Source organism: Polypterus senegalus, chromosome 11 (assembly GCF_016835505.1).
Source record: "Polypterus senegalus isolate Bchr_013 chromosome 11, ASM1683550v1, whole genome shotgun sequence".
Lineage (NCBI taxonomy): Eukaryota > Metazoa > Chordata > Cladistia > Polypteriformes > Polypteridae > Polypterus > Polypterus senegalus.
In genome coordinates, this window is record NC_053164.1 from 13538153 (window position 1) to 13563681 (window position 25529).

The 25529-nt window shown below is 39.2% G+C and overlaps 1 protein-coding gene across 1 annotated transcript; it reads left to right on the forward strand.

The window, feature by feature from the left end:
* The first annotated feature begins 6161 nt into the window (after window positions 1-6161).
* On the forward strand, window positions 6162-9724 carry LOC120539738. Its single transcript, XM_039770120.1, has 3 exons — window positions 6162-6197; window positions 7583-9331; window positions 9528-9724. Exons 2-3 carry the CDS (start codon window positions 8038-8040, stop codon window positions 9599-9601), a joined length of 1368 nt encoding a protein of 455 aa, XP_039626054.1. The 5' UTR covers window positions 6162-6197; window positions 7583-8037; the 3' UTR covers window positions 9602-9724.
* Window positions 9725-25529: the final 15805 nt, after the last annotated feature.

The following is a 25529-nucleotide window of genomic DNA, read 5'->3' on the forward strand; positions in this document are numbered from 1 at the left end:
GTTAATTAAACGATTTTAAGATGAGGTTTATGATGTTCTACTTTAATGACAAGATAAACTACGTAATTAAAATGGAAATTTCGAGATCTGGAACATTCATCTGAGACATCTGTTGTGGAAGACCTCAATTCTCCTCATGTCTGTGCTGACCACATGCCAACACTCTGAACCATACGGGGGACAGACTTTACGTTGCTGTTGTAGAAGAGCATCTATGTTTTTAGGCTGTATTGTATAGACCTCCAGATGGAACAGCGTTGGGAAAAGGCACCCTGGGCCTTTCCCAGCTTTGCTCTATTGTCTTTATGGACAGCGCTGTCCTTGCTGATAAGGCTGCCAAGGTAGGTGAAGTCCTCCACAAACTCGAGTGCTGCTCTGTTTACTTGGATAGGTGCTGTAGGAATGGAGTTTATGCACATCACTTGGGTTTTGGAGGTGTTGATGTTCAGTCAGGCCTGTCTGGCATATATGTGAAGCCTGTCATTTTTCGATTGCATGTTGGACTGGTTTGTTGAAAGGAGAGCAAGATCGTTTGCAAAGTCAAGGTCTTCCAATTGAGAGGACAGAGTGCATTGGATGCCTCTGGGTTTATCTGCTATTGTGTTGGTTGTGATCCAGTCTATGGTAAGTAGGAAGAGGATGGGAGAGATGATGCACCCTTGTCTCACTCTGGACTGTAGAGGGAACCATTCAGTGATAGTGTTGCCCATAAGGACACTACACTCAAATTTTTCATAGAAGATTTTTATGATTGTAATTATCTTATTTGGGATTCCGTAGTACTGGAGTATTTTCCAAAGAGTGTTACGATGGACACTATCAAATGCTTTCTTGAAATCAACAAAGTTAATGAACAGGGGTGTGTTCCATTCTAAGCACTGCTCTAGGATGTTTCGCAGTGCAAAGATCTTGTCTATACATCCTCTTCTTTTCCTAAAGCCTGCTTGCTCTTCTCTAAGCTTAGAGGCAATGGCTGGTTCCATTCAGTTAAGGAGGACTGAACACTTTGCTTGGGATGGACAGAAGGCTGATTCCTCTCCAGTTGTCACAGTTTTTGGTGTCTCCTTTCTTTGGGATTTTGACAATGAGGCCCTTAGACCAGTCTTCAGGGATGATATCGCTGTTCCAGATGTTTTGGAAGAGATCAGTAAGGACTTTAGTTGATGGTGAAATATCGACCATCAGCATTTCAGCATGGATTGCATCCAGGCTACATGCCTTGCCACTCTTTAGGGATAGAATGGCAGTTTTAAACTCGGAAAGGTCAGGGGGATTGATGTTAATATCCAGGATGCAGTCTGTTGTGATGTTGGCAGGTTGTTCTGGCTCAGGGTGATTGAGCACTTCCTGGAAATGCTGGACCCATCTGGCTGCTTGCTCTCGCTCTGATGAGCTACTGTGGCCATTCTTATCCCTAATGTGGGTACTTTGTGTGATTTCCACAGAGACGTTTGGTGATCCTATATACAGTCCCCAGATTCCCCAAGGCTGCGGCCTTCTCTGCTTCCTTTGCCAGGCTTTCTGCAAAGATCCTCTTGTCTCTCCTTGCGCTCCTCCTCACTTCTTTGTCCTTTTTTTTTATAGGACAGCTTGGCTTTTTCAGTAAGTCGTTGGGACTGTTTTCTCTCCTCAATTTTCTGCCATGTCTTAGCGGATATCCATTCTTTGGCTCCTCTCTGTTTATAGCCTTTTACAGACTTTTTCTGCTGTTTCAGAGTATATGTTTTTAATGATGTTCCATTTGTGGTTTACACAGGGCTCTTCTGTTGCAAGGGTAACATCTAATGTGCTAAAACGGTTCCTCAGTTTCAGCACAAATTCCTTATTTTCCTTTGGATAACGAAGCTTTACAATATCTAACACCTTCTGCTGCTGGCCTTGTGGCATCGACCTCTTCAGCTTGAGCTTGATGGTGGCAACAAGCAGGTAGTGGTCACTGTAGGCATCTGCACCTCGATATGCTCTCACGTCTTGTAATGACCTGTGCCACTTTCCATTGGTTATAATGCAGTCAGTCTGGATGGTAGTTCTTCCATGTGAGCTTGTGGATGATCTTGTGTGGAAAAATAGTTCCTCCAATGACAAGGTTGTTGTTCAAACAGAAATCAACAAGGCGTTTGCCATTGTTGTTTCTTGTGCCATGCCCATGCCCTCTAATAGTTGGAATTGTCGGCTCCCACTTTGGCCTTCATGTCGCCAGTTATCAGGAGCATGTCGTGTTGGGGTACCTTCGAGACTATCATTTGGAGCTGTTCATACCAGTCCTCTTTGACCTCATCCTCAGCCTCATTTGTTGGTGCGTAGCACTGCAAGATGGTGAATTTGCAGAACTTAGAGTTGAGGCGCACTCTGATCAGCCTTTCATTTACTAGTTCCCAGTCCAGCAGGGTGGAGATTATGATGGCTACTCCATGTGTATGGGCACTCTTATGGCCTCGGTAGAGGATGATGGATCCATCTTGTAGAACTTGGCATTTGTAGCCCTTCCAGTGACTTTCACTAATCCCCAGGATGTCTAGGTGGTATCTCTTCATTTCACTGAGGAGATGTGCTGTCTTGGAGGTCTCGAACATAGTTCGGACATTCCATGCTCCCAGGCGGATCTTGGTCTTTGGCCCAAGCAGTCCCCCCATTGCACCTCAGACTTCTTTTCGTCTTTCATCAGGGATGTTCATGCTGCCATAGTGGTGGAGAACTGCTATGGGCATGCTGTCGATGGATTTGCTCATTGTAGTTTCTGTAACGGTAACTTTTTACAGGGTGGCGTTGTTAGCGCCACGCCCAACCCCCAACCTGAAGGACCACTGTGCTGTCTTCCATTCCACACTCACACCCTGTCTTCATTTGTTCAGTGGCAACTGGGCGACAGACAACTTGGTGATAGACAACTCGGAGAAAGACAATTCGGCGAAGAAGCAACTTGGTGAAATACAACTCGGCAGCACCCTTTACCAGTTAGGTAATAGTTTGGTCCAAAGAGATTTTTAATTCTATTTAAATGACAACGTGATTTAAAATGTTTAAAACAAATTTATATAATTGACAAACGAACTTTATTCTGCAGATGGAACAAACTCTATCTTTATATAAATGGTATTGATTGCAATCGTATGATAGCATTATTTAGAACACAAAAGGTGACCTGTGAGTACGGCTTAAAGAATATTTTTACTCTCAACATATTAGGACTCTCATAAAGCAAGTGATTCTGTGGATTTTCCAGCACCCTACGTTGTCATTTAAATATCATTAAAAAATCTCTTTGGATGTTGCCCAGTTGACTGTCGCCCAGTTGCCACTGAACCTTCTTCATCATGCTCTGACTGAATGGCAAACTACTTTACATTATTATCTTTTATAGCAGAACATAAACATTACATTTTAAAGTTATATAACTTTTCATTATGAAGCTATGCATTGTATTTCAGATTCGGAACTTATCTTACCTTAGGAACAGCAGTATCTCAAGTTGTCAACAGAGGAGCTATGGAAATCTCTAGCTGCTGCTGTGCCTGTTTTCTGCTATATACCTAACAGAGTGTCCCTATACCCCTTAATGTGTGAAATTCTAACTTGGGACCAATTAGAAACAGTGATTGAATAGTTATATTTCTTAAAATTGCATGGGCGGGATTGGATGCTTTTCACTGGGACTTTTGGGGCACTTTTGACTTTTGTATTTTTAAACAGCAATAATCAAAGCAGAAATACAAAACAATAATGTGATGTTTTTAGGAACAAACTGATTGACAAAGTCATAAAAAAATTTGAGTGATAAAAAAAGCTCCTGTGAGAAATGTGCACAGTGGAATTTTCTAGGGGCGCCGCAAAAACTTTATTTAATATATTTTAAAATTATTTAAAATTGCTAGTGTTTTTGAACTTTTGGTTGATTAAAAAGATAATGCTTAAAAAAAATTAATGTTGGAAAAACAGATAACGGTTAATAAGATTGTTGAATAAATGAATGTATTTATTTTTAATGCAAGTTAAAATTTTCGCTGTTCACCATTCATCATAATATCACCACCAACGGTGTCAAAAACACATCTCGTGAGACTTAAAAAGTCTTGTTGTTAGAAGATCTTGCTCACTGTACGAACAGAAGAAGGCGGAGCAAATATAGAACGAGAAAATACGAACACTACATTTCGGCTCTTGCCAATGAGAGAGTATCGCTGTAGCTGCAGCTCTCACCACTTAATCGTCTGAGTATTAATATGGAAAAATTAACCTTATTTTTACTCTGACATCGCTGACCAAGACAGTAAACGTAAACTCAGTGACCTTTTCCAGTTCTTTGTGGTGAAAAACATTTTGTTGTGACGCAAGCACAACATCACTCGCTTTTTATTTACGGTAATTTTAATTAAACTTTATCTAGAAAAATTCATAGTTTATTTCGTGCTGCGAAAGAAAATTTTTGGACTTAGTGCGCCGCAAATCGAAAAAGGTTGCCTTTCACTGAATTAAGCGAATGGGACTGATGAGGTTTGGTGGGTTGAAGGGCCTGTTCTCATCTACATTTTTCTAATATTCTAAAAGACATAGATCATGGTCAGAGAAAGAAAAAAACTTCATTGCCAAAGTGTATTTACAGTTAAAACATAAAATAAAAAAACAAATGCAGTCTTTCATGTGGTATCTATAAACCTGGACAATGAGGCTATTTTTCTGCCATCAAGGGAGATTTTTAGAATGAAGGGACCAAAGTTGTAACCAAAAAATCTAAGTGAATGATCATCATGTTTAAAACGTTAGCTCAAAGACCATTAAGCCAGAAAAAAAGTTCAGTAACCAAAACACATTTTGAAGAGCAAGAAAATACACTAAGGGCACTGTAATCCAATATTCGTGCCAGTCATTTAATGGTTGGGCCGACGATGTCACACATCGGGCACTTCTAGAGGTTTGAGGGTATTTTGCTATAGCAATGGTGGATGTGACTTTGACAAAATAGGAGTTATTATGTGGAAAACAAAATGGTGTTGTTTGAAGATGTTAAAAATTGATAACATTTTATACAGATGTACAGTATGTTAAAAACAAACTAATGTCATGATTAGAGTCCTTGTGTAAGAAAACAGCTGCTTTAGATCTGATTCTCTGGACATCTCTGGACATTCTCTGGAGCTGGACATCTCTGGGTCCACTGTTCTTGAGGATGATCCTCCAATTAGCTGTGAGCCATCCAGTCTCATTGAGATTTCACAGGTGGTGAGCCAGCTGAGGGTAGGGAAGGCTGCAGGGGTCTGTGGTATCCAGGGTGAACTTCTCCAGGCTGGCTGGGCTAACACTCTCTCTTTCATTCTTTCCTAGGGCACGAAGCAGAAGCAAACAATGACCAACGGGGAGATGAACCTCGTCACTGAAGAACTCCAGGCTCTCGACATCCAGATCCAGAAACTCCTGTCCAGACGGAGGCACCTGAGGGATTTGAAGGCTTGTCTGCTGGAAAAATCCTTCCCGACATCAGAAATCATCACAGCAAATCGCAGTTTGGTAACATTGACACCACGCTGTGCCGCTCACTTTCAAGGCCAAGTGAGCTTCACCCCAGGGCCTCATCGTTGGGGTCATCATTTCAGCCTGTTTCAGCTATGCAGGTGGGGGTTTAATGCTAGAACACCTCCATTGGAACAGACTAGCAACTCCACCCAGAACCGGTTCAACCCTCTCCGCACCCCAGTTTGCCTTCAACCCCGGGTGATGTATTTGTGATTGGTGATTCAATCATACGAAGCCTAAACATTGCATGCCCTAATCAGAAATCTTTTGTCTCTTGTTTTCCTGGTGTTCGTGTCCAAGATGTTATGAGATGTGCATCAACAGTCTTCGAGAGGCACAAGAACAGGGCAGTGGAATCCATTGTGATACACACCGGAGTTAACGACATGAGACACCGACAGTCGGAGATTGTCAAAGCAGACTTTGCAGCACTAATTAAAGCCACGAAGGGGAGGACCCCAACTGCAAGAATTTTCCTCTCAGGCCTCTTACCTCTCATTAGAAGATAGAATGAGTATTACAGTCATCTGCTTGCGTTAAACATATGGCTAAAAAACTTCTGTGAGAGTTGAAACTTTGGGTTCGTAGACAATTGGGACCTCTTCTGGGAGAGGCAGCACTTCTTCAAGAGGGATGTTCTTCATCCAAATAGATTCGGCGCCCGGATCCTCTCCAAAAACATCACTAAGGTAATTTGTCTCTCTCGACTCTATATTTTTACTTCTAACCCCTTCCCTAATGCTTGTGATAATTCGGTAAGAAAATCTTCTTCAAAAGTGCACTGCATTAACACTCTAATAACTAACCTCATTGCATGTAAAACATCTTGGTAGTGCGGCATAAATACAAATAATTTAATTACAATTAGACCTCTAGATGAACAATGCATTAAAACTATAAAAATAGATCATTGATTAAATAAAACATACACTCAGAGCGGCGCTAATAAAAATAACTTAATTTCTATCTCAAATAACCATAACGCACACACAATTCAGTTCTGCTCTTCTGAAACATTCAACATGGCTTTATTAAATGTTAGAGCATTAACCAACAAGACGTTTTCCATCAACGATCTTATTGGTGATAGGAAAATTGATTTTATTGTAAATGAAACGTTGGCTTAGCTCAGATGGTATGGCTGTTTTAATCGAATCTGCGCCTCCGAATTGCAGCTTTGCTCATGTGGATTGCCAAGGTAAGAAAGGCGGCGGTTTATCAAACATTTACTCGAGCCGGTTAAAGTGTAAAGATGTCAGTTTTGGTAAAGTCAAGTCCTTTGAGGATCTTGCCGTTGTTATTCATGGTGTTTCTCAGTTTCTAGTATTATCTGTGTATAGAGCTCCTAAATACAATGCGTCTTTCTTTGAGGAATTCTCAGACTTGATGTCAATTGTAAATGTGAACTATGACACACTCCTAATAGTCGGTGACTTTAACTTTCATATCGATAATTAGTGTGACCAAAAAGTAAAGGAATTCATGAACCTCCTGGACTCTTTTGATTTGAGCCAGTACATTAGTCAGCCTACACATAAAGCAGGTCATACATTAGACTTAGTAATTACTAAAGGACCAAAAGTTGATGTGAAGCAGATCATTGATATTGGTCTATCAGACCATTTTCTGTTACAATTTAATATAGAAATAATGCTAAAAAACATTCACGAGAAGTATATTGTTAAAAAACGCTTCTTTGATTCATCAGCAGCTTCAAAATTTACAAACATTTTAAGAAAGCAGTCCCTTTCCAGAAAAACTAAACTGACTGTCCATTATGAAATATTGAAGGTTAAAATAACAGAATACAACAACATAGTCTGTCTTGAGATGCACTGCAATTTCTCTAGAATTATAAATAACAATGCTAGTAATCCCAGAGTCTTATTCTCTACGATTGATCATCTTCTAAACTCAAGGCACTCAATGGAATGCCTCCAAAAAACGTCCAGTGAGGCTTTTGCTGTAATTTTTATCAAAAAAATAATGATATTAGAAACAATATAGTATTTCCCCAATACTGAACCACTTAAACTCCGGTACTCCATTTTAAACAATTACATTCTTTCACCAGGATACATTTTGAACCTCTATTGAAAGTAACAGTGGTGTGAGCGGAAGTCACGACGATCATGATGTTTCAATGGAGGATCATCTTGATGATGACATAAAGCTGTCCAATTCATTAACAACTAAACTTCAATCCGAAATGGACTACAAATACAAACAATTATCTAATGTGATGAAGACTGTGAAGGATTTAAAAAAAAAAAAAAGATTTTAATTGTGAATCTATAAAATCGATCATCGAGAACTCGTTCTTTAACCTGAAAATGGAATGTAAAAGGTTAAGTGACAAACTCTTATCCATCCAGAACAACGAAGATACACGGAAAATGTTACAAAAGGACTTTGATGCTAAAATGGAAATTTTTCGCACATTTTCGGAAAATACGATGGAATGGGTTTTTGAAGTAATTTCAAAATATAAGCATCAACCAGCAGCCCGACTTTTCAGCTAACCAATTCATGGATTGCAGAACGATGAATGACTTTCCTGACGTCTCTCCAGAAGATAGTTTCTCACAGATTTCCATTCAAAGTAAAAGTCATATAAGTTCAGCGGCAAATTCAGCCAAAGCCTCCCAAATCTCCGCAAAATCTAAACGTAGTGCAAGTTCAGCCGGGACTTCTATTAGCGTCATCAGATCTCAAGAGGCAGCACACACCGTGCTGTTGGCTAAAGTGGAGAATCAAAGAAAGCAACAGGCTCTAGATATGGAAGAAATGCAGTTAAAAGCTAAGAGAAAAGCTGAGGAAATGCAGAGAAAAGCTAAAAGAGATCAATTAGAATTGGAGGCAGCTTTTGCAGAAACCGACGCAAAATTAAAAGCACTAATCGCAGTCCCAAATAGACTGAGTCAGAAGCCAGATGTGAAATTTGAAAAGTCGTCAGATGCGAACAGTTACAACTTTACAAATACGAATGAAAGTAAAAATAAATCCCAGCAACCGTTTTATCAGCAACAGAATGAAGCACTTCTTCAACAATTGCATCATGAACAGCGTTACGATCAACAGAAACAGCAACAAAACAAAGCACAAGCGCCTAATGTACCCCATATAAAGGTACCAGTATTTGAAGGCGCTCCATTGACTTATATAAACTTTATAAGAGCGTTTGATCGAATCATCGACCAAGAAGTGAGTGATCCTGGTAACAAACTAGAGTATTTAGTACAATTCACCAAAGGCGAACCTAGAAACATTGCTCAGAATAGCGCATGCTTGCCGTCAGAAGAGGGTTATAGAAATGCCAGAAGAATGTTAGATACATTTTATGGAAACCACATTCAAATAGGAGATGCCTACATGAAGAAAATCAGGAAGTGGCCACAATTAAAATCAGGAGATGTAGATGGCTTAAAGGCATACACACTCTTCATTGGTAATTGTAAAAGTGTTATGTCGGACTTAAAGAATGGACACGAATTCGAAAACAATTTAAATATCCGTATTATGTTATCAAAGCTTCCCCAAGAACTACGAGAGATCTGGCAAAATAAAGCAACAAAGATCGAAAGTAAAGAAAGAAGACCAGGTCTTGCTGACTTATATAGATTGTTAGAAGAACGGCTCATAGCTTCCCTGGATCCAATGTATGGCGCTTCCTATCCAAGCTATACCTTCAAAAGGGAAAAAGAAAAGACTGATCACGAAAAATATCCAGCGAAAGGCGGAATGAGAAAGGGCAACTTTGTCTCAAATGTAGCAGCTACCGTTGAAAAGGGAAATAAAAAGGAGACAACTGAGCGTATACACGGTAAGCACTGTTTTTTCTGTGACAAAAAGCATGATCTTAATGACTGCAACGCAATTCAGACATTAACTTTATGATGGTAAAATTGACTTTTTAAAATCCAAGGGCTTATGCTTTAAATGTCTAAAACAAGGACATCTTATAGCAAAAATTGTGAAGAAAAAATTAAAATGTAGCTTATGCTCTCATTTTCATCCAGTTATTTTACATATAAATGAAGAAAAGGACTCTGAGGATAAAGCTACATCTCGCAATTCCTGGGTAATGGGTTGAGTCATCAAGACAATGCCAGATGCCAAAGGTGCAGTATGAAGAGTTTGTGTGCAAACCAAAAGCACTAATCCATGAGGGATCATATAATTGAAATGACTCATTTTCTCTTTGCATGCCTGATTTTAAAGCCTTTTAAATTTAGTGCTTGTGTTTATACATTAGAGTTTAAGTTTTAAAGTTTCTTAAGTTTAGTATTTGTGTTTTTATAGTAGAAACTAAGTTTTAAGCTTCTTAAAGTTTAAGTTTGGTAAAATAACGAAGGCTCTTATTAAGTAAAGCTAAAGTAATTGATTTCTGCCTTAGCATATAGGGGCCGGATGTGTAAGAGCCATTTTCCTAGTTCTATAAAATTCATGAATATTTTACTAGATGATAATGTATAGAATATGAGAGGTTCCTATAACCCCCGTGAATAGAATTGTGTTGGTATTTTCCTGTCATTTTCTAACAGTTTTGAGTGAACGATGTTCTCCAGTTAGTCTCTAGCCTTGCCTTGTGTAAGGTACATTGGTGTACAGTTTTTTAATCGTGTTCTTGTTTGTGCTCGCGTTCGTGCTTGCGCACGAGGCCTACGGGCCTTTTGAGTGTGAAGTAACTCGTAAAATAAAAAATTTAAGTGTTGAACCGTATGTTTAAAGCATACAGAAGAAGAAATAAATAATCTTTAAGTACAGAAATAACCAAAGCTTCTTAAGAAAAGCTAAGTTTATAGAAGATACATTTTTTCTTTTTTTTTTGCCTTTATTCTATGTGTGTAACTATTTTTCTTTTTATTCTTGTGTGGATTATTTGCTTTTAACTTTCACTAAATATTTTAAAACAAACTTTTGGACTGTGAGATTTCTTTGACACGCGTCTTACCCGTGCCTGACTTCGCCTTATACATCGGCGGCTACAATTAGTGTTCCCTTTTTTTAATTTTTATTCATTTTGTCTTTTTTCTCTTCTTCATCATGTAAAGTACTTTGAGCTACATTATTTGTATGAAAATGTCCTATAGAAATAAATGTTGTTGTTGTTGGTGGTGGGGATGGTAAGGCTATTCTCCTGGCATTGCAAGCAATCTTTGCTTCCATTTGGGAGAAGAGCATCATCACAACTGACTGGGAAATGGGACTTGTCATTCCTATCTGGAAATAGAAGGGTGATCGCCTGGATTGCTACAACTACAGGGGGATAACATTGCTCTCAGTGCCAGGTAAGACCCTTGCTAGGTCCATTCTCAATAGGATATGTGTTCACTTTCTCACCAACCAGCAATCACAGCAGTCTGGTTTTATGGCTAAGAAGTCTACCATTGACTGCATCCTGGCACTGAGGGTTCTCATCAAGTACAAACGCAAATATTCCTTTGCAGCCTTTGTCAATTTTTGTGAGGCATTTTAATCAGTTGCCTTGTGGGACATCTTGAGGCTTTGCTGGATCCCCCCAAAGTTGCTGAATATCATGGCCGGTCTGTACACTGCTACTGTGAGTGGAGGAAGAACCTTTAAGTTTTTCCCAGTTGATTCTGGGGTTTGTCAGAGGTGTGTTTTTGCTCCCGTTCTGTTCAGTGCTTGCATGGACTCGGTGATGGTCAAGGCCATGGGGTCCAGTGGGTCTGGGGTATCTGTTGGTGAAGACAGATTCACTTATCTGACTTTGCTAACAATTCTGTGATATTCAGGGAGTTAATGGAGGCTCTGATTGGGGCTCTTGAGAGACTGAGTGAGGAGTCTGAGTGTCTAAGCTTGTGAGTGTCCTGGATAAAAACCAAGATCTAGGCTTTTAATGACCTCTTGTGCATGGCTATCGGCAGTGTGTCTGTCTGAAGAGAGAATGTCAACCTCAACTAAAGGTTTACTTTTCTCAGCAGGTCTCTAGTCATTCTTTCCTTCACTGGAAAGGGGTGTGTGGTGCTCCCAATATCTTTGCAAAAGGACAAAGGTCCAAGTCTTTAGTTTCCTGGTACTCCCTGTTTTGCTTAATGGTTGCGAGACATGGACACTATCCAGTGACCTGAGATGAAGACTGGACTTCTTTAGTACTGTGTCTCTTTGGAAAATATTTGGGTACCGCTGGTTTGACTTTGTGTAGAACGAGCGGTTGCTCAAGGAGTTCTGAATGAGGCACATTACCTGCGTTGTGATGGATCATCAGCTACTGCACTACAGCCATGTGGCATGATTCCCAGAGAGTGATCCGGCTCATAGGATACTCATTTTTGAGGACCCAAGTGGCTGGACCAGGCCAAGAGGATGCCCACGTAAAACCTGTCTGTGGCAGATAAATGGTCATTTTCAGGTAGTGGGACTGGACCATGAATCTGCCTGGTGGGGAGGTGGAGTTGCCAACTGTTGAGCTGTTTCACTATCTGATGGGTACAGCAATGCACTGTACCAATGTATGCAACTCAAGCTGACCTGATCTGGTAAGAAAACCCCATAATAGATGGATTTGTATAGACTGTTAAAACCCATCTTGGATTTCTCACAAAAAATTAATGACTAACTCAGATCCTAACAGCTATTCAACAAACAGCTTTAAAAGTATCATGTTTGCGGCATGACAGTCTGCAACCTCTAAAGAAACGAGAAAAACAACCAACTCACACGTCCATAATAATGAACCTTAAAAAAATAACACTGACCTCAAGAATATCAAAATAGCATTGCACAATAATGCTAATTAATTATAACAAGGTTTAAAATGCATCCAGTTTGAAAACTAATGTCAATTATATATTACTTGATCTCTGAAAATATTGTTTAAGACCAAGTATTTGCTTCTAAGATTTAAAACAAACACTACATCATGACACCTCAATCCTGAATGCTAAATTTGCACTTCTATTTTTTGTCGTTTTCCTTTTTTTTGTCGTTTTTGTAATTTATCCACACTCCATTTTTACTGTTCTGCATCTATTATTTTTCTTTTATTTGTGATTTAATGTTAGTCTCTTCCATTCAATTAAGATTTCTTCTTTTCGTGTTTTTTTTTTTTTTAAATGTTAAAAATGACTCAGTGCTGTGGTCGGTGTCTGCTGCAGTTAGTCACACGGCTGACTGCATCCCCACCAGTTTAGTTTTAGACTTCTCTTCTCCTCAGTGTCCTTGTTGACAATCTTTCAATTTTGGTTTCTTTGGTTTTATGATTTATACATTTGTTTTTTCCTTTATTAATTCTTCATTTCATGAAAGCAGAGAGGAAATGTCATGTACTGACTTGAGACATAGGTGACATCCTATGACAGTTCCCTGTTTAAAGACATTGAGTATGACCCATTCATGCTTTGTTTGTCAATAGAGATTGCATGGCGATGTCTCCCTTTTATGCACCCGTTATCAATAAACACCTGAACACAATAACTTAGAGGGGCATCCACATTACTTTTGACAATGTAATCTACTGTATCTATTGTAAAATAGAACAAGAGCAACAGTAAACATTTGGAGCACCAGCCCATATAAATGAATAGGAAAAAAAAAACAAAAAAAAAAACAAAGAAAACACACAGTAAATGTGAAGTAGTCTTTTCAGCCCAGAGTTTTAAATAAGAATTGAATCAAGAAGGATGATCTCCAGTTTATGAGTTCAGGTGGATGGACATGGAAGTAACGTCAGCAATGGAGTGGCTGTCAATCTTTCGTTCTGTAGAGGGAGGAGAAGAAATGGTATTAGTACACAGCGCCAACCCTTGGTCTGTTGGGTAAGTACCATCACCAAAGCTCTTAAGGTGACACACATGCACAGACTCAAGAATCTATCTATCTATCTATCTATCTATCTATCTATCTATCTATCTATCTATCTATCTATCTATCTATCTATCTATCTATCTATCTATCTATCAATCATACATAGTGCATCTATCTATCTATCTATCTATCTATCTATCTATCTATCTATCTATCTATCTATCTATCTATCTATCGTGACAGATAGTGGGCGCTGTCGTCCCCTTGAACCCTCTGATCAGACCCCAGACACCAGATAAAAGTCCAATATTTTCCTTTATTACAATAATAAAGTACACAAAGCACCCTCCACTCCACTATACTCATAAATCACAATAATAATCCACAATAATAATCAATCCTCAACTCCCAGATGTGTTGTCACCCTGCCACCCAACTTAGCTCAACCCTGGGATCTCCCACAGTCCTTTATATAGTCCTTGACCTGGAAGTGCTTCTGAGCCCTCAGTCCACATGATTATCCAGCACTTCAGGGTCAGGTAAAAACTCCTCTTCTTCATCCCGGAAGTACATAATTTCCCCAGTCGCTGTGACTAAGATGTAATTCCAGGTTATAGGGCAAATAACAGTCCCTGGGCTTCCCTGCAACGACCCCTGGTGGCCCCGACGTTATCCAGCAGGGCTGCACAGGAAAACTCCATAGTCCATGATGCCCTGATGGACTTCAGGACATCTCCATGTCACAGGGAGGGCTCCATCTGTTGGCCTGGAGGTATTGGCCAGGATGAATGGCTGGCCATAGTCCACACTATCTATCTATCTATGAACAAATATTTGTCAACAATTTCCCATCACTCATAAAGTATATAAGATTTTTGGACATCCTATTTCAAATATGGCAGTTTCCCCTTTTATGGCTATAACAGATTTCCCTCTTCTGGCAAAGCTTTCCACAAGATTTTGAGAATGTCTGTAGGAAGTTCTGCCCATTCCACTTAAAGTGCACTTGTCAGGTCATGTACTGAAGTTGAAATAGAAGATCTGGCTCACAATCAGCATTCCAGTTCACCCGAAAGGTGTTGAAAGGGTTGTCATGTTTGTGTACATAGGGGATGGCTTAAGTGCTGTAGTAGTGGTAATACTTCACGGTGCCAGGGGTTGGCGCTCTGCACTAATGCCTCTTCTCTTCCTCCTGCAGACCAGAAGTTTGACAGCTTTAGCATCCCTGATGTCACTTCTGGTATTCATCTGCCTGGACCTGCTTCTTTCTACTGGAAGGCCTCAAAGCCAGAAGCTCTGCCATATTAGTCAGTCACAATGGACTCACATCTGAGAAAATATTAACACTTGTTATATATATATATATATATATATATATATATATATATATATATATATATATATTAAGCAATTATATGGGGTCAGTAATTTGGTGCCTCAAACCATTATGCTGTGTTGACTATTGTTTTACAGGATTCAAATGAGGGCTCTGAGCAGCCATTTCAGTTCCATGTCTTTATGAAACTGGCTTTGGGCATAAGGACATAGTAAAGCTGCTTAACCCAAAACTTTTAACACAAAGTTAGAAACTCACAATTTTCTAAAATATCATTGTATGCTGTAGCATTAACAGTAATCTTCACTGGAACCAAGGGACCTAGCCTAAACTCAGAAAACCAGCCCCAGACAATTAGCCCTCCATAAAACTTTATAGTAGGCACTATGTAGTTCAGAAGGTAGAGTTCTCCTGACATCTGACAAACTTAAATTTGTCTTACAAACTGTCGGATAATGAAGCATGAGTCATCTGAGAACATATTTCTACTAATGCAGAGTCCAATGAAGACACCACTCCAGCCCACGCCTGCAATTGCTCATACAGATATTAGGCTTGTGTGTAGCTTTTGATATTAGGCCAGTATACAGATCATTTTATTACAGTGAAGTAAAAGGGTCAAGGGTCAACACCACCTCATCTATGAAATGGTAGACCATGAAGCGGTTGACAAGTCAATGGAAACCTGAAATTCCTGACTCACACTGACTCTGATGTTGCTATTAGAGGCACTCTTTCGTGAGTAATGCCACAGAGGACAGGCGGTTTTTATACTCTTCGGCAGTTGGCAACTCCATTCTCTGAGTTTGCATGGTCTTCCATTTCATGGAAGCAGAGGGGAAACTTCATGTACTGACTTGAGACAAGGTGACATCCTATGATAGTGCCCTGTTTAAAGACACTGAGCATAACCCATTCTACAGTACTGGCAATGTTTGTCAGTAGAGATTGCATGGCGATGTCTCGCTTTTATGCACCCGTTATCAATAAACACCTGGGGCCTCATGTATAAACGGTGCGTACGCACAGAAATGTTGTGTAAGAACTTTTCCACGTTAAATCGCGATGTATAAAACCACACTTGGCGTAAAGCCACACACTTTTCCACGGTACCTCATGTCTTGTCGACGCAGTTCTCCGCTCGGTTTTGCAAACTGGCGGCACCCAGCGTCAAAGCAATGGTGCTGTTCTTGTGTGATTACTCATTATTTTCATGACGCGGCTTTATAAATACACAGAAACTAACCGCATATTGTTTATTAGTGTAATGCATCTGATTGTAATTAACTCGTAACAATATAATGGACCAGGGAACAGCCATAGTATTCCAAATACCATAACTGCTTTAGCGTTGTTACTCTCACTTCTCCTTCTTCTTCTTCTTCTTTCAGCTCCTCCCGTTAGGAGTTGCCACAGCGGATCATCTTTTTCCATATTACTCTCACTGCACGACTCGGAGTATTTATATCACTGTATCTGAGTGTGAATCACAGCAGCAGCTGATCGGAAAGAGAATTATCAGTATACAGCTTTAAGGACACGCTGTCTCAGCCACTGCAAAACGTTTTAAAGCCTTTCCTGTACGGACCTCGTGGTTCAGAAACAGTTTCATCCCAAGAACTTTAAATGCACTCAATCAATTGCTCCTTGTAGAACTGTTTGTACTTATAAGTACAATTACCTCACTGTAAACTTGTACTACAGTTATAATATCTCACAACCTGAGCCACTTTATAAAGCGCGTATTTACATATGATGACGATATCATTTTTAAGGTGAAATGCAGCAAAATATGTTTGGTAAATTATACACATAAAACTTTAACTTCATTTAAATAATCTATATTCTTCACTGGGAGTGTCGTGAAGGATAGAATAATTAAACATGTACTACGAAGATATTTCAATGTTCTTTAAACGTTTTGAAGAATCGGCGCTAAGCTTACAGATGGCTTAACGTCTATTACAGAGCTGATTGTATGGCGATCGGTTACTTGGGGAAAGAAAAGCACTGACTGCAGTGACGACTACGCCAATATATATTGAATATAAAACAGAAAGAGAAAATAACAACACAGCTAAAAACGCAGCGACAAATTTTCGACAAAAGATAAATGCTTGTGTCGTGAGCACGAGGTGGCTATGCAGTGTCCGCAACGGACGTGGCCATCCACCGTGATAAGCTACCTTACTGACATTGGCCGACGAAGGAGCCACCGATTCTTCCTCTGCCCAGTGCCACCACAAGCCTAGAGCCGCCCCTGAGTACTGCTGCAATAAATAATTTAATCGAAGTGAAACACATGTTTAATAACGTGCTTTAACTCCTATCATTATGAAAATATCACGTATACATCTCAGTATTTTAGTTATTCAGAGAGCTGTAATATCATGAATGTAATGGACTTTGGAGTTTTTTTTTGTTTTTTCTGTCCACCCTGGCCATCGGACCTTACTCTTATTCTATGTTAATTAATGTTGACTTATGTTTATTTTTTTATTGTGTCTTCTATTTTTCTATTCATTTTGTAAAGCACTTTGAGCTACATTTTTTTGTATGAATATGTGCTATATAAATAAATGTTGATTGATTGATTGTTGACTCTGTGAACAGTTGGAGGAAGAGAGCCATTTTAAGAAGCAAGTAGTGATTCACTCACATAGAGCACATACGAGTAGAAAATCAAATACAAAACAAAGCATTTAACGTGCTACTTTAATTACGATGTGATTTGAGAAACTGGTTAATTAAACGATTTTAAGATGATGTTTATAATGTTCTACTAAATGACAAAATAAACTACGTGATTAAAGTGGAAATTTTGAGATTGAAGTTGACATTTCGTGCTTTTTCCCCACCGTGTGCCTTTTTTCTCTGTACCCTAATAAACTTTCATATGACACTCAGACAGTAGGCTATAACTCGCCTTTCCACGGCGACTTTGATATGTGACTTCTTTTTTATTTCCGGCACTGTGCGATTTTGTGAATGTGAGCTTTCAAGTTTCTCCAACACGCTATGTCACTCGATCAACTTCCTTTTGTTGATTATACTACGGTTTATTTGAACAAATAGTATGTTTTTCATTTGCCTCCACTTGGTATTCGCTGAAATTCTTATATTTTCCCTGTGCTTTTCCCATTGTCTTTTCACAGAAGGCTGCGCTTAAGGGCGATTTATATTGATTTGCATATTCAAATAGGCGTAATTCTGGGAGGATTTGGGGCGTTACATAATGCGCGTGCACGAGCGTTAGTTTTCACGCTGGTCGGGATTTATGTAGCGGAAGAACGTGGAAGTTGGAGTATGCACAGATTCCTGCATCTGGATTTTTCTGTGCGTAAACACATTTCGGCTTTTGTGCTTATGCCATGTTATAGTGCGAGTTCTACGCACGGCGTTATACATGAGGCCCCTGAACACAATAACTTAGAGGGTCATCCACATACTTTTGACCATGTAATCTACTGTATCTATTGTAAAATAGAACAAGAGCAACAGTAAACTTTTGGAGCACCAGCCCATATAAATGAATAGGAAAAAAAAAAAAACAATGAAAACACACAGTAAATGTGAAGTAGTCTTTTCAGCCCAGAGTTTTAAATAAGAATTGAATCAAGAAGGACAATTTCCAGGTTATGAGTTCAGGTGGATGGACACGGAAGTAACGTCAGTGATGGAGTGGCTGTCAATCTTAAGTTCGGTAGAGGGAGGAGAAGAAATGGTATTAGTGCACAGTGCCAACCCTTGGTCTGGTGGGTAAGTACCATCACCAAAGCTCTTAAGGTGACACACATGCACAGACTCAAGAATCTATCTATCTATCTATCTATCTATCTATCTATCTATCTATCTATCTATCTATCTATCTATCTATCTATCTATCTATCTATCTAGGCTCAGCTCTAATCCCTTTACCATTTGTTCAAATTGCAAAAATTCCTGATAAAAAAATATATATATGTGTTTTTTTTTTAATTTTATGTAAATACCAAGTGACATTCTAGTGCTAAATTTATCTTATTTTCAAATACCAACATGAAGCTTTCCTCACTCTCAGTTATGCAGCAGCACCAGCAGCTGCACTTGTGGTGGAGGTTTAAATCAGGGAAAGTCTCTGTGGCAGATTTGCTGTTTTTTGGCTAACTGTGTATTTCCCCTCACTCAATGGTAAGCCAACATCAATAAAGTAACTTTGCAGTGCAGACTTACAGCTTGGTTGACTTTAAGGCACCACACAAAATGAGAAATGAGAAATAATATAAATACACGGAAGGCATCCATGGTTGCATCATCGCGTGGTAGAGCAAGAAAACAGCAAAGAACAGAAAGGCTTTCCTCCAGACAGTTCTGACAACTACTCAAAAATTCATGTGCAATGACAAAATTTTGATGTAGTTATTCTTGTGGTATAATGCATAGCTCTGACCAATTCAAACAAAATAAAATTCACATTTATCCTCTGATAAATAATGTCAGAGCATTAAAAATTTGGCGAACACATTCAGAAAAAGGTGTTATCTGCAGTTTCTTTATGAAGCCTGTAATGTTTCTGGCTGCTGCTTACTTATACTGGATCTACAGGGGATTTAGAAAGTCTTCAGACCCCTCCAGTTTCCAATAGACCCTAACTGCGGACCTCTAGAGGTCCACTCCATTGAGGAGGTTGTCACTTTATATTATATGTCAGTGCTAACACCTGGTCACACTGTGGTTAAGATTAGGGTTGGAGGAGGCTAATCTGGTTCAAAATCAAGTAAACCAAGTGACAAAATCATGCAAACTAACTGGCAGTCCAGCAGAATAACTGAATTGTGGGGGTGTGGAGGTCTAAATCTGGACCCACATGCCACTTTCTGTACACTTCTTCGTGTTGGAGATTTTAATTTTAAATTGATCCATTTGCTGTATTTGCACATCAATATAAATCCAATAATCTCTAGTGATAAACTGAAAACTAGATGCATCTTAAATTGAATATCTTCAGTCCCAGTCCCATATTCAGTTTTGTGTTTCTCATAGAAATTTCTGCATCTTAGTAACAATAATAATAATAATAATAATAATTCTTTGCATTTAAATAGCACTTTTCTCCTTACTTAAAACCCTTTAAATAGCCAGTGGGGAGCCATTTCAACTACCTCTAATGTACAATAAAATACACATGGGCTTCTAGGCTCCCCCTTCATGTTTCGAAAAGCTAAAAAAGGGACAAATAGGACATTTTTTTTTTATATTCCAGGATGTAAGAGTCTGAGTAGCAGGCTTTATGGGAACTTGCTCGAGAGATGGGGCACCGGTCAAGACAGGCTTGAACGGATAAGGATACCAAGAAAAGATACTGAAGGTACACGTAAGGCAAAATATAACAAATATTTTTAGATGTGTTAGATATGACTTAGACAGGTAACATAACTACCTTACAAATATGTAAGTTAAAAATATATTATGTGAGGACTATGTTTCATATTTCAAATGTAATCATAAAAAATATTGCTTGAACTACATACAGTATATTTAGCACTAGGGTGTTGTAAACTGTCAGCCATTATGAATGTAGTGACAAGTCAAGCAAAATGAAACAATTAGTTAGCCAATCTTCGTCTTTCTGCTGCTCCTGTTAGGGGTCGCCACAGCGGATAATAAAAGGTGTCATTTTTCTTGACTTGATATTGCAAGGCATAATAACATGTTTTCCAATAATATTAAAATATATTTCATTTTCATAAGAGCATTCAGACCCACATGCAAACTGCACGCAGGGAGCAGCTAATACACAACATCCTGATGTCTTACTACAAGGGGGCAGCGCTACCACTACATCACCATGCTCTTAATTCTTTTTATAAACATATTTACATTAACTGTGGCCTTAAAAATTGAGGAAAAAATACCCTTAATTTGAATCTTATTTTTGTAACTTGATCCATCCAGTCGAGGGGGTAGCAGCTCCCCCGGCCTCTCCTGAAACTCCACCAAATATCAGTAATACCTCAAGTTCACATTCACTGTCTTCTCTCATGGCTTGGAAGTGAAGATGTCACTAAAGAATGTAAATCGTGAATACTTACTGGGGGCGGCACGGTGGCGCTGCTGCCTCACAGTTAGGAGACCTGGGTTCACTTCCCGGGTCCTCCCTGCATGGAGTATGCATGTTCTCCCCGTGTCTGCAAGGGTTTCCTCCCACAGTCCAAAGATATGCAGGTTAGGGCGCTTTTCCACTGCATAGTACGGCACAGCACGGTTCAGTACAGCTCACCTTAGTTCGCTCGGTTTTGCTTTCGACGGCAGTTTAGTACCGCTTTAGAGTGGGCGGATTATTCACTTGTCGTTATAGTTGCGCCACCTCTACTGCCGTGACATCATCGTAAGCGCACAAGCGACCTCCTGAAAACTTTTTCATTCGCTGCCCCATCCAGCTCTCGCTGGATCCGCTCCTCGGCTACCAACGAGGAACGTCTGTACTTCCTCAATAGACCACGAAACAGCCATTTTTGGTTAAAACAAAATGGTGTGTCCGAACCTTCGCTGGCTGTGCTAAAAATCTAGCGGGTCTGTTGTGTCTCGTGTCACAAGTTCAGTGACGCAGTAATGACGATTTTCTCCGGCCAAACAGTGACCAGCAGAGTTTACACGTCACGTTTTGGTAACGGTTCAGCGCGCTTGGAACCTCGGCTGAGGTGGTACTAAAAAGGACCAGGTACCAGGTACTGTTCCCAGTGGAAAACCCCCAAAAGTGAGCTGAACTGAACCGTGTCGTGCCGTACTATGCAGTGGAAAAGCCATTAGGTGCATTGGTGACTCTACATTGTCCCTAGTGTGTGTGTGGGCTGGCGCCCTGCCTGGGGCTTGTTTCCTACCTTGCATCCTGTGTTGGCTGGGATTGGCTCCAGCAGACCTCTGTGACGCTGTAATTAGGATATAGCGGGATGGATGGTTACTGGTGGGAGATGATAAGGATAGCTAAAATTGTGTACATGTGGGCAAAGTTGTAGCCTCCTTGGCATTATGTTCAACCTCAGAAAACTGAATCAAAATGACTTTATAACAATAGTAAAAAATGTTATTATGTGTAGCAGAAACAGCGTAAATACCAAAAAGTCAACATAATAAAACAGAAAAGGCATTTCTAGTGTCCTTTGCTGTACTGGTGCAGATTTAGCATACATCCTTTACGTGACATGTTTGGAAAAAGTCACCAACACACAAGGCCAACGTCGCAATTGGAACAGTAGAATTGTGTTTCTTTGAGCTCTTTTCTTGTATTTATTCTGTCATTTGCTGCACAATTGATTCGCCCTTTGTGATATTGTAGACTCCCATAGCGCAAATCTTAGTGACGTCCACATTTCTAAAACAAAAACATATTTGAAATTAATTTAAGATATCTTAAAATGAGCAGATAATTATTTTAAATTATCTCAATATATTTAAAGTAGCTGTAAAAGTATTTAAAATATTAAGAAATGTACTGATGTTTGTGATATGTAAACATAATTAAAGTTACCTTAAATGGATTTCATGATATCTTAAAATAGATCTCTGCTTCATTTGAGATACCTTAAAATATATTTTTCAATATATCTTGAATTTTATTTCAAGAAAATAGATCTCTCTATTATAATAAAAAAAATCTTGGGATGAGACATGACTTTTTGAGAACTTTTTAGTTGAGATATCTGAAATGCATTCTTAAAATGTGTTTCAAGATATCTGAATTACATTTTGAGATCATTAGAAAGATATGAAATTATTACAAGATATCTCAATAGCATTTTCTGATATCTATAATGCAATTTAAAATATCTGAAATACATTTCCAGAGTTCTCAAAACAGCTTCCGTTTTCAGATACATTTTAAAAGATCTTATAATAAACAGGAAGTCCCATTGAAAGAATAGGCTGTTTCACAAGAAATGATTCTGAGATATCTTGAATTGCACTGAAGATATCTAAAAATGCATGAGAGGTCAATTTAAGATATCTGAAAATTCATTTAGGATATCATGAAATGCAGACACAGCTATTTTGAGATATCTGAAAACATATTTCAGATAGAGGGTGGCATGGTGGCGCTGCTGCCTCACAGTTAGGAGACCCAGGTTCGCTTCCCGGGTCCTCCCTGCGTGGAGTTTGCATGTTCTCCCCGTGTCTGCGTGGGTTTCCTCCCACAGTCCAAAGACATGCACGTTAGGTGGACTGCCGAGTCTAAATTGGCCCTAGTGTGTGCTTGTGTGTGTCCTGCGGTGGGTTGGCACCCTGCCCAGGATTGGTTCCTGCCTTGTGCCCTGTGTTGGCTGGAATTGGCTCCAGCAGACCCCTGTGACCCTGTGTTTGGATTCAGCAGGTTGGAAAATGGATGGATGGATATTTCATTTATCTTGAAATGCATTTGAGATATCTCAAAATGTATTGCAGATATCTCAAAATGTAAAGGAACTTTTTTAAAGGTATCTCAAAGCAAGTTTCAGATATCTTAAAAAGAAAATCACATATCTGAAATTTATTTTGAGATATCTCTAAATGTTATTTCGGTCTGCCATACGCAAAAGGTATCTAATATATCCTGAAATGCGCAGAAGGTTATTTTAAGATACGTATCTGAAAATGTATTTTAGATATCTTAAATTGCCTACAGATGTACCATATTTTAGATATGTTGAAATGCATTTCAGATATTTTGACATCTATTTGAGCTATCATAAAATGTATTTCAGATACTGCATCCTGAAATAGATGTATTTTCAGATATCTGTAATGCTATTTGAGATATCTAAAGTGCTTTTCCAGATTTCGTAAAATGCATTTTGAGATAAATTTGGTTTGCCATATTTCTACTGATTTCCAGATATTTCAAAATACCTTTCTGTTCATTTCAAGGCACAGTATCTGAAATATCTGAGAAGATTTCTTAAAAGAGACAGGAAGCCCCAATGGAGGAATAGAGAATTTTACAGGACATTTCAGATATTTTAAAATGCATGCAAGGTTGATTTAAGATGTCTTAAAATGTATTTGAGATGTCTCGAAATGCACATGGGATTATTTTGAGATATCTGAAAATGTACTTGAGATAACCTAAAATGGCAGATATCATAAAATGTAAAGAAACATATTTTGAGTTACCTGGAAATATCTTAATAAGTGAACTGCATTTTAAGACATATGGCGTTCATTTTGAAATATTTCTAACACCGCAACTTTTAAGTTCTGAAATGCCTCGGACGAGTGCTTTTGTCATTTGGCTCCCCTTAGTGTTTCCTCTGCTCATTTTTATACAGTGATCCCTCGCTATATTGCGCTTCAACTTTCGCGGCTTCACTCCATCGCAGATTTTAAATGTAAGCATATCTAAATATATATCACGGATTTTTCGCTGGTTCGCGTATTTCTGCGGACAATGGGTCTTTTAATTTATGGTACATGCTTCCTCAGTTTGTTTGCCCTGTTGATTTCATACAAGGGACGCTATTGGCGGATGGCTTAGAAGCTACCCAATCAGAGCATGTATTACATATTAACTAAAACTCCTCAATGATATACGATACGCGTCCCACGCGGTGCTTCATTGTTTGCTTCTCTTTATTTTTCTCACTCTCTCTGCTTGACAGAGGGAGTGTGAGCAGAGGGGCTGTTTGCACAGAGGACATGGACGCTCCTCTACAAAATGCTGCTTTATCGCGGTGCTTCAGCATACTTAAAAGCACAAAAGCACGTATTAATTTTTTGATTGTTTGCTTTACTCTCGTGCTCTCTCTGACATTCTCTGCCCCTGACGTTTACTTCTTTGAAGAGAAGATATGTTTGCATTCTTTTAATTGTGAGAAAGAACTGTCATCTCTGTCTTGTCATGGAGCACAGTTTAAACTTTTGACTAATGGGTGTTATTTCATGTCTAGGGGGCTCTAATAATGTTAACAGTGTGGGAGAGTTTATAAGGGCTTAAAATATATAAAAATAACCACACAAACATATGGTTTCTACTTTACAGATTTTTACCTATTGCTTGGTCTGGAACGCAACGCCCGCGATCGAGGAGGGATTACTGTATCTTTTTTATTGGCAGGCCTTCAGCATTCTTTTTTATTTTAGTATGGTATTTTTTTTTTTGACTATTATTTTGTTCATTTTATTGCTGAAAAATTTTGTTTGCCTTGTCTAATGTTTATATACCTCTAATTCTGCTTTGTTCTTTGAATGTTGATTCTGGATGGGCAATACTCTCAAATTTAACAGCTGGAAACTGCCCCTGGCACTCTTTAAGTTCCAGCTGTTGTAATATTCATCAGCAAGAAGCAGTAAAAGAGAGCAGACATCCAAAAAACTCAAAAAGACCAAGCCAGCTCTGTTTCAGGTCTGAATGCCAGAAAAAGGTGCCTGCCTAAAACTCAACAGGCCCCAAAAATGGAACTAGGCCTTTAAAGATTCAAAAACAGGGAAAAAAGGAAAACTGTAAACCCTTAGACACACAAACCAAACAAAAATAATTTAATTATTTAAAGATTTTTCTAAAGGGTTCCAAATGATTCCAATAAATAAATAAGGCAAGAGTAAATGCAATGCAAAATAGGTTCTGCCACCAAAATCCATCCATCCATCCATTTTCTAACCCGCTGAATCCGAATACAGGGTCACGGGGGTCTGCTGGAGCCAATCCCAGCCAACACAGGGCACAAGGCAGGAACCAATCCTAGGCAGGGTGCCAACCCACCGCAGGACACACACAAACACACCCACACACCAAGCACACACTAGGGCCAATTTAGAATCGCCAATCCACCTAACCAGCATGTCTTTGGATTGTGGGAGGAAACCGGAGCACCGGAGGAAACCCACGCAGACACGGGGAGAACATGCAAACTCCATGCAGGGAGGACCCGGGAAGCGAACCCTGGTCTCCTAACTGCGTGGCAGC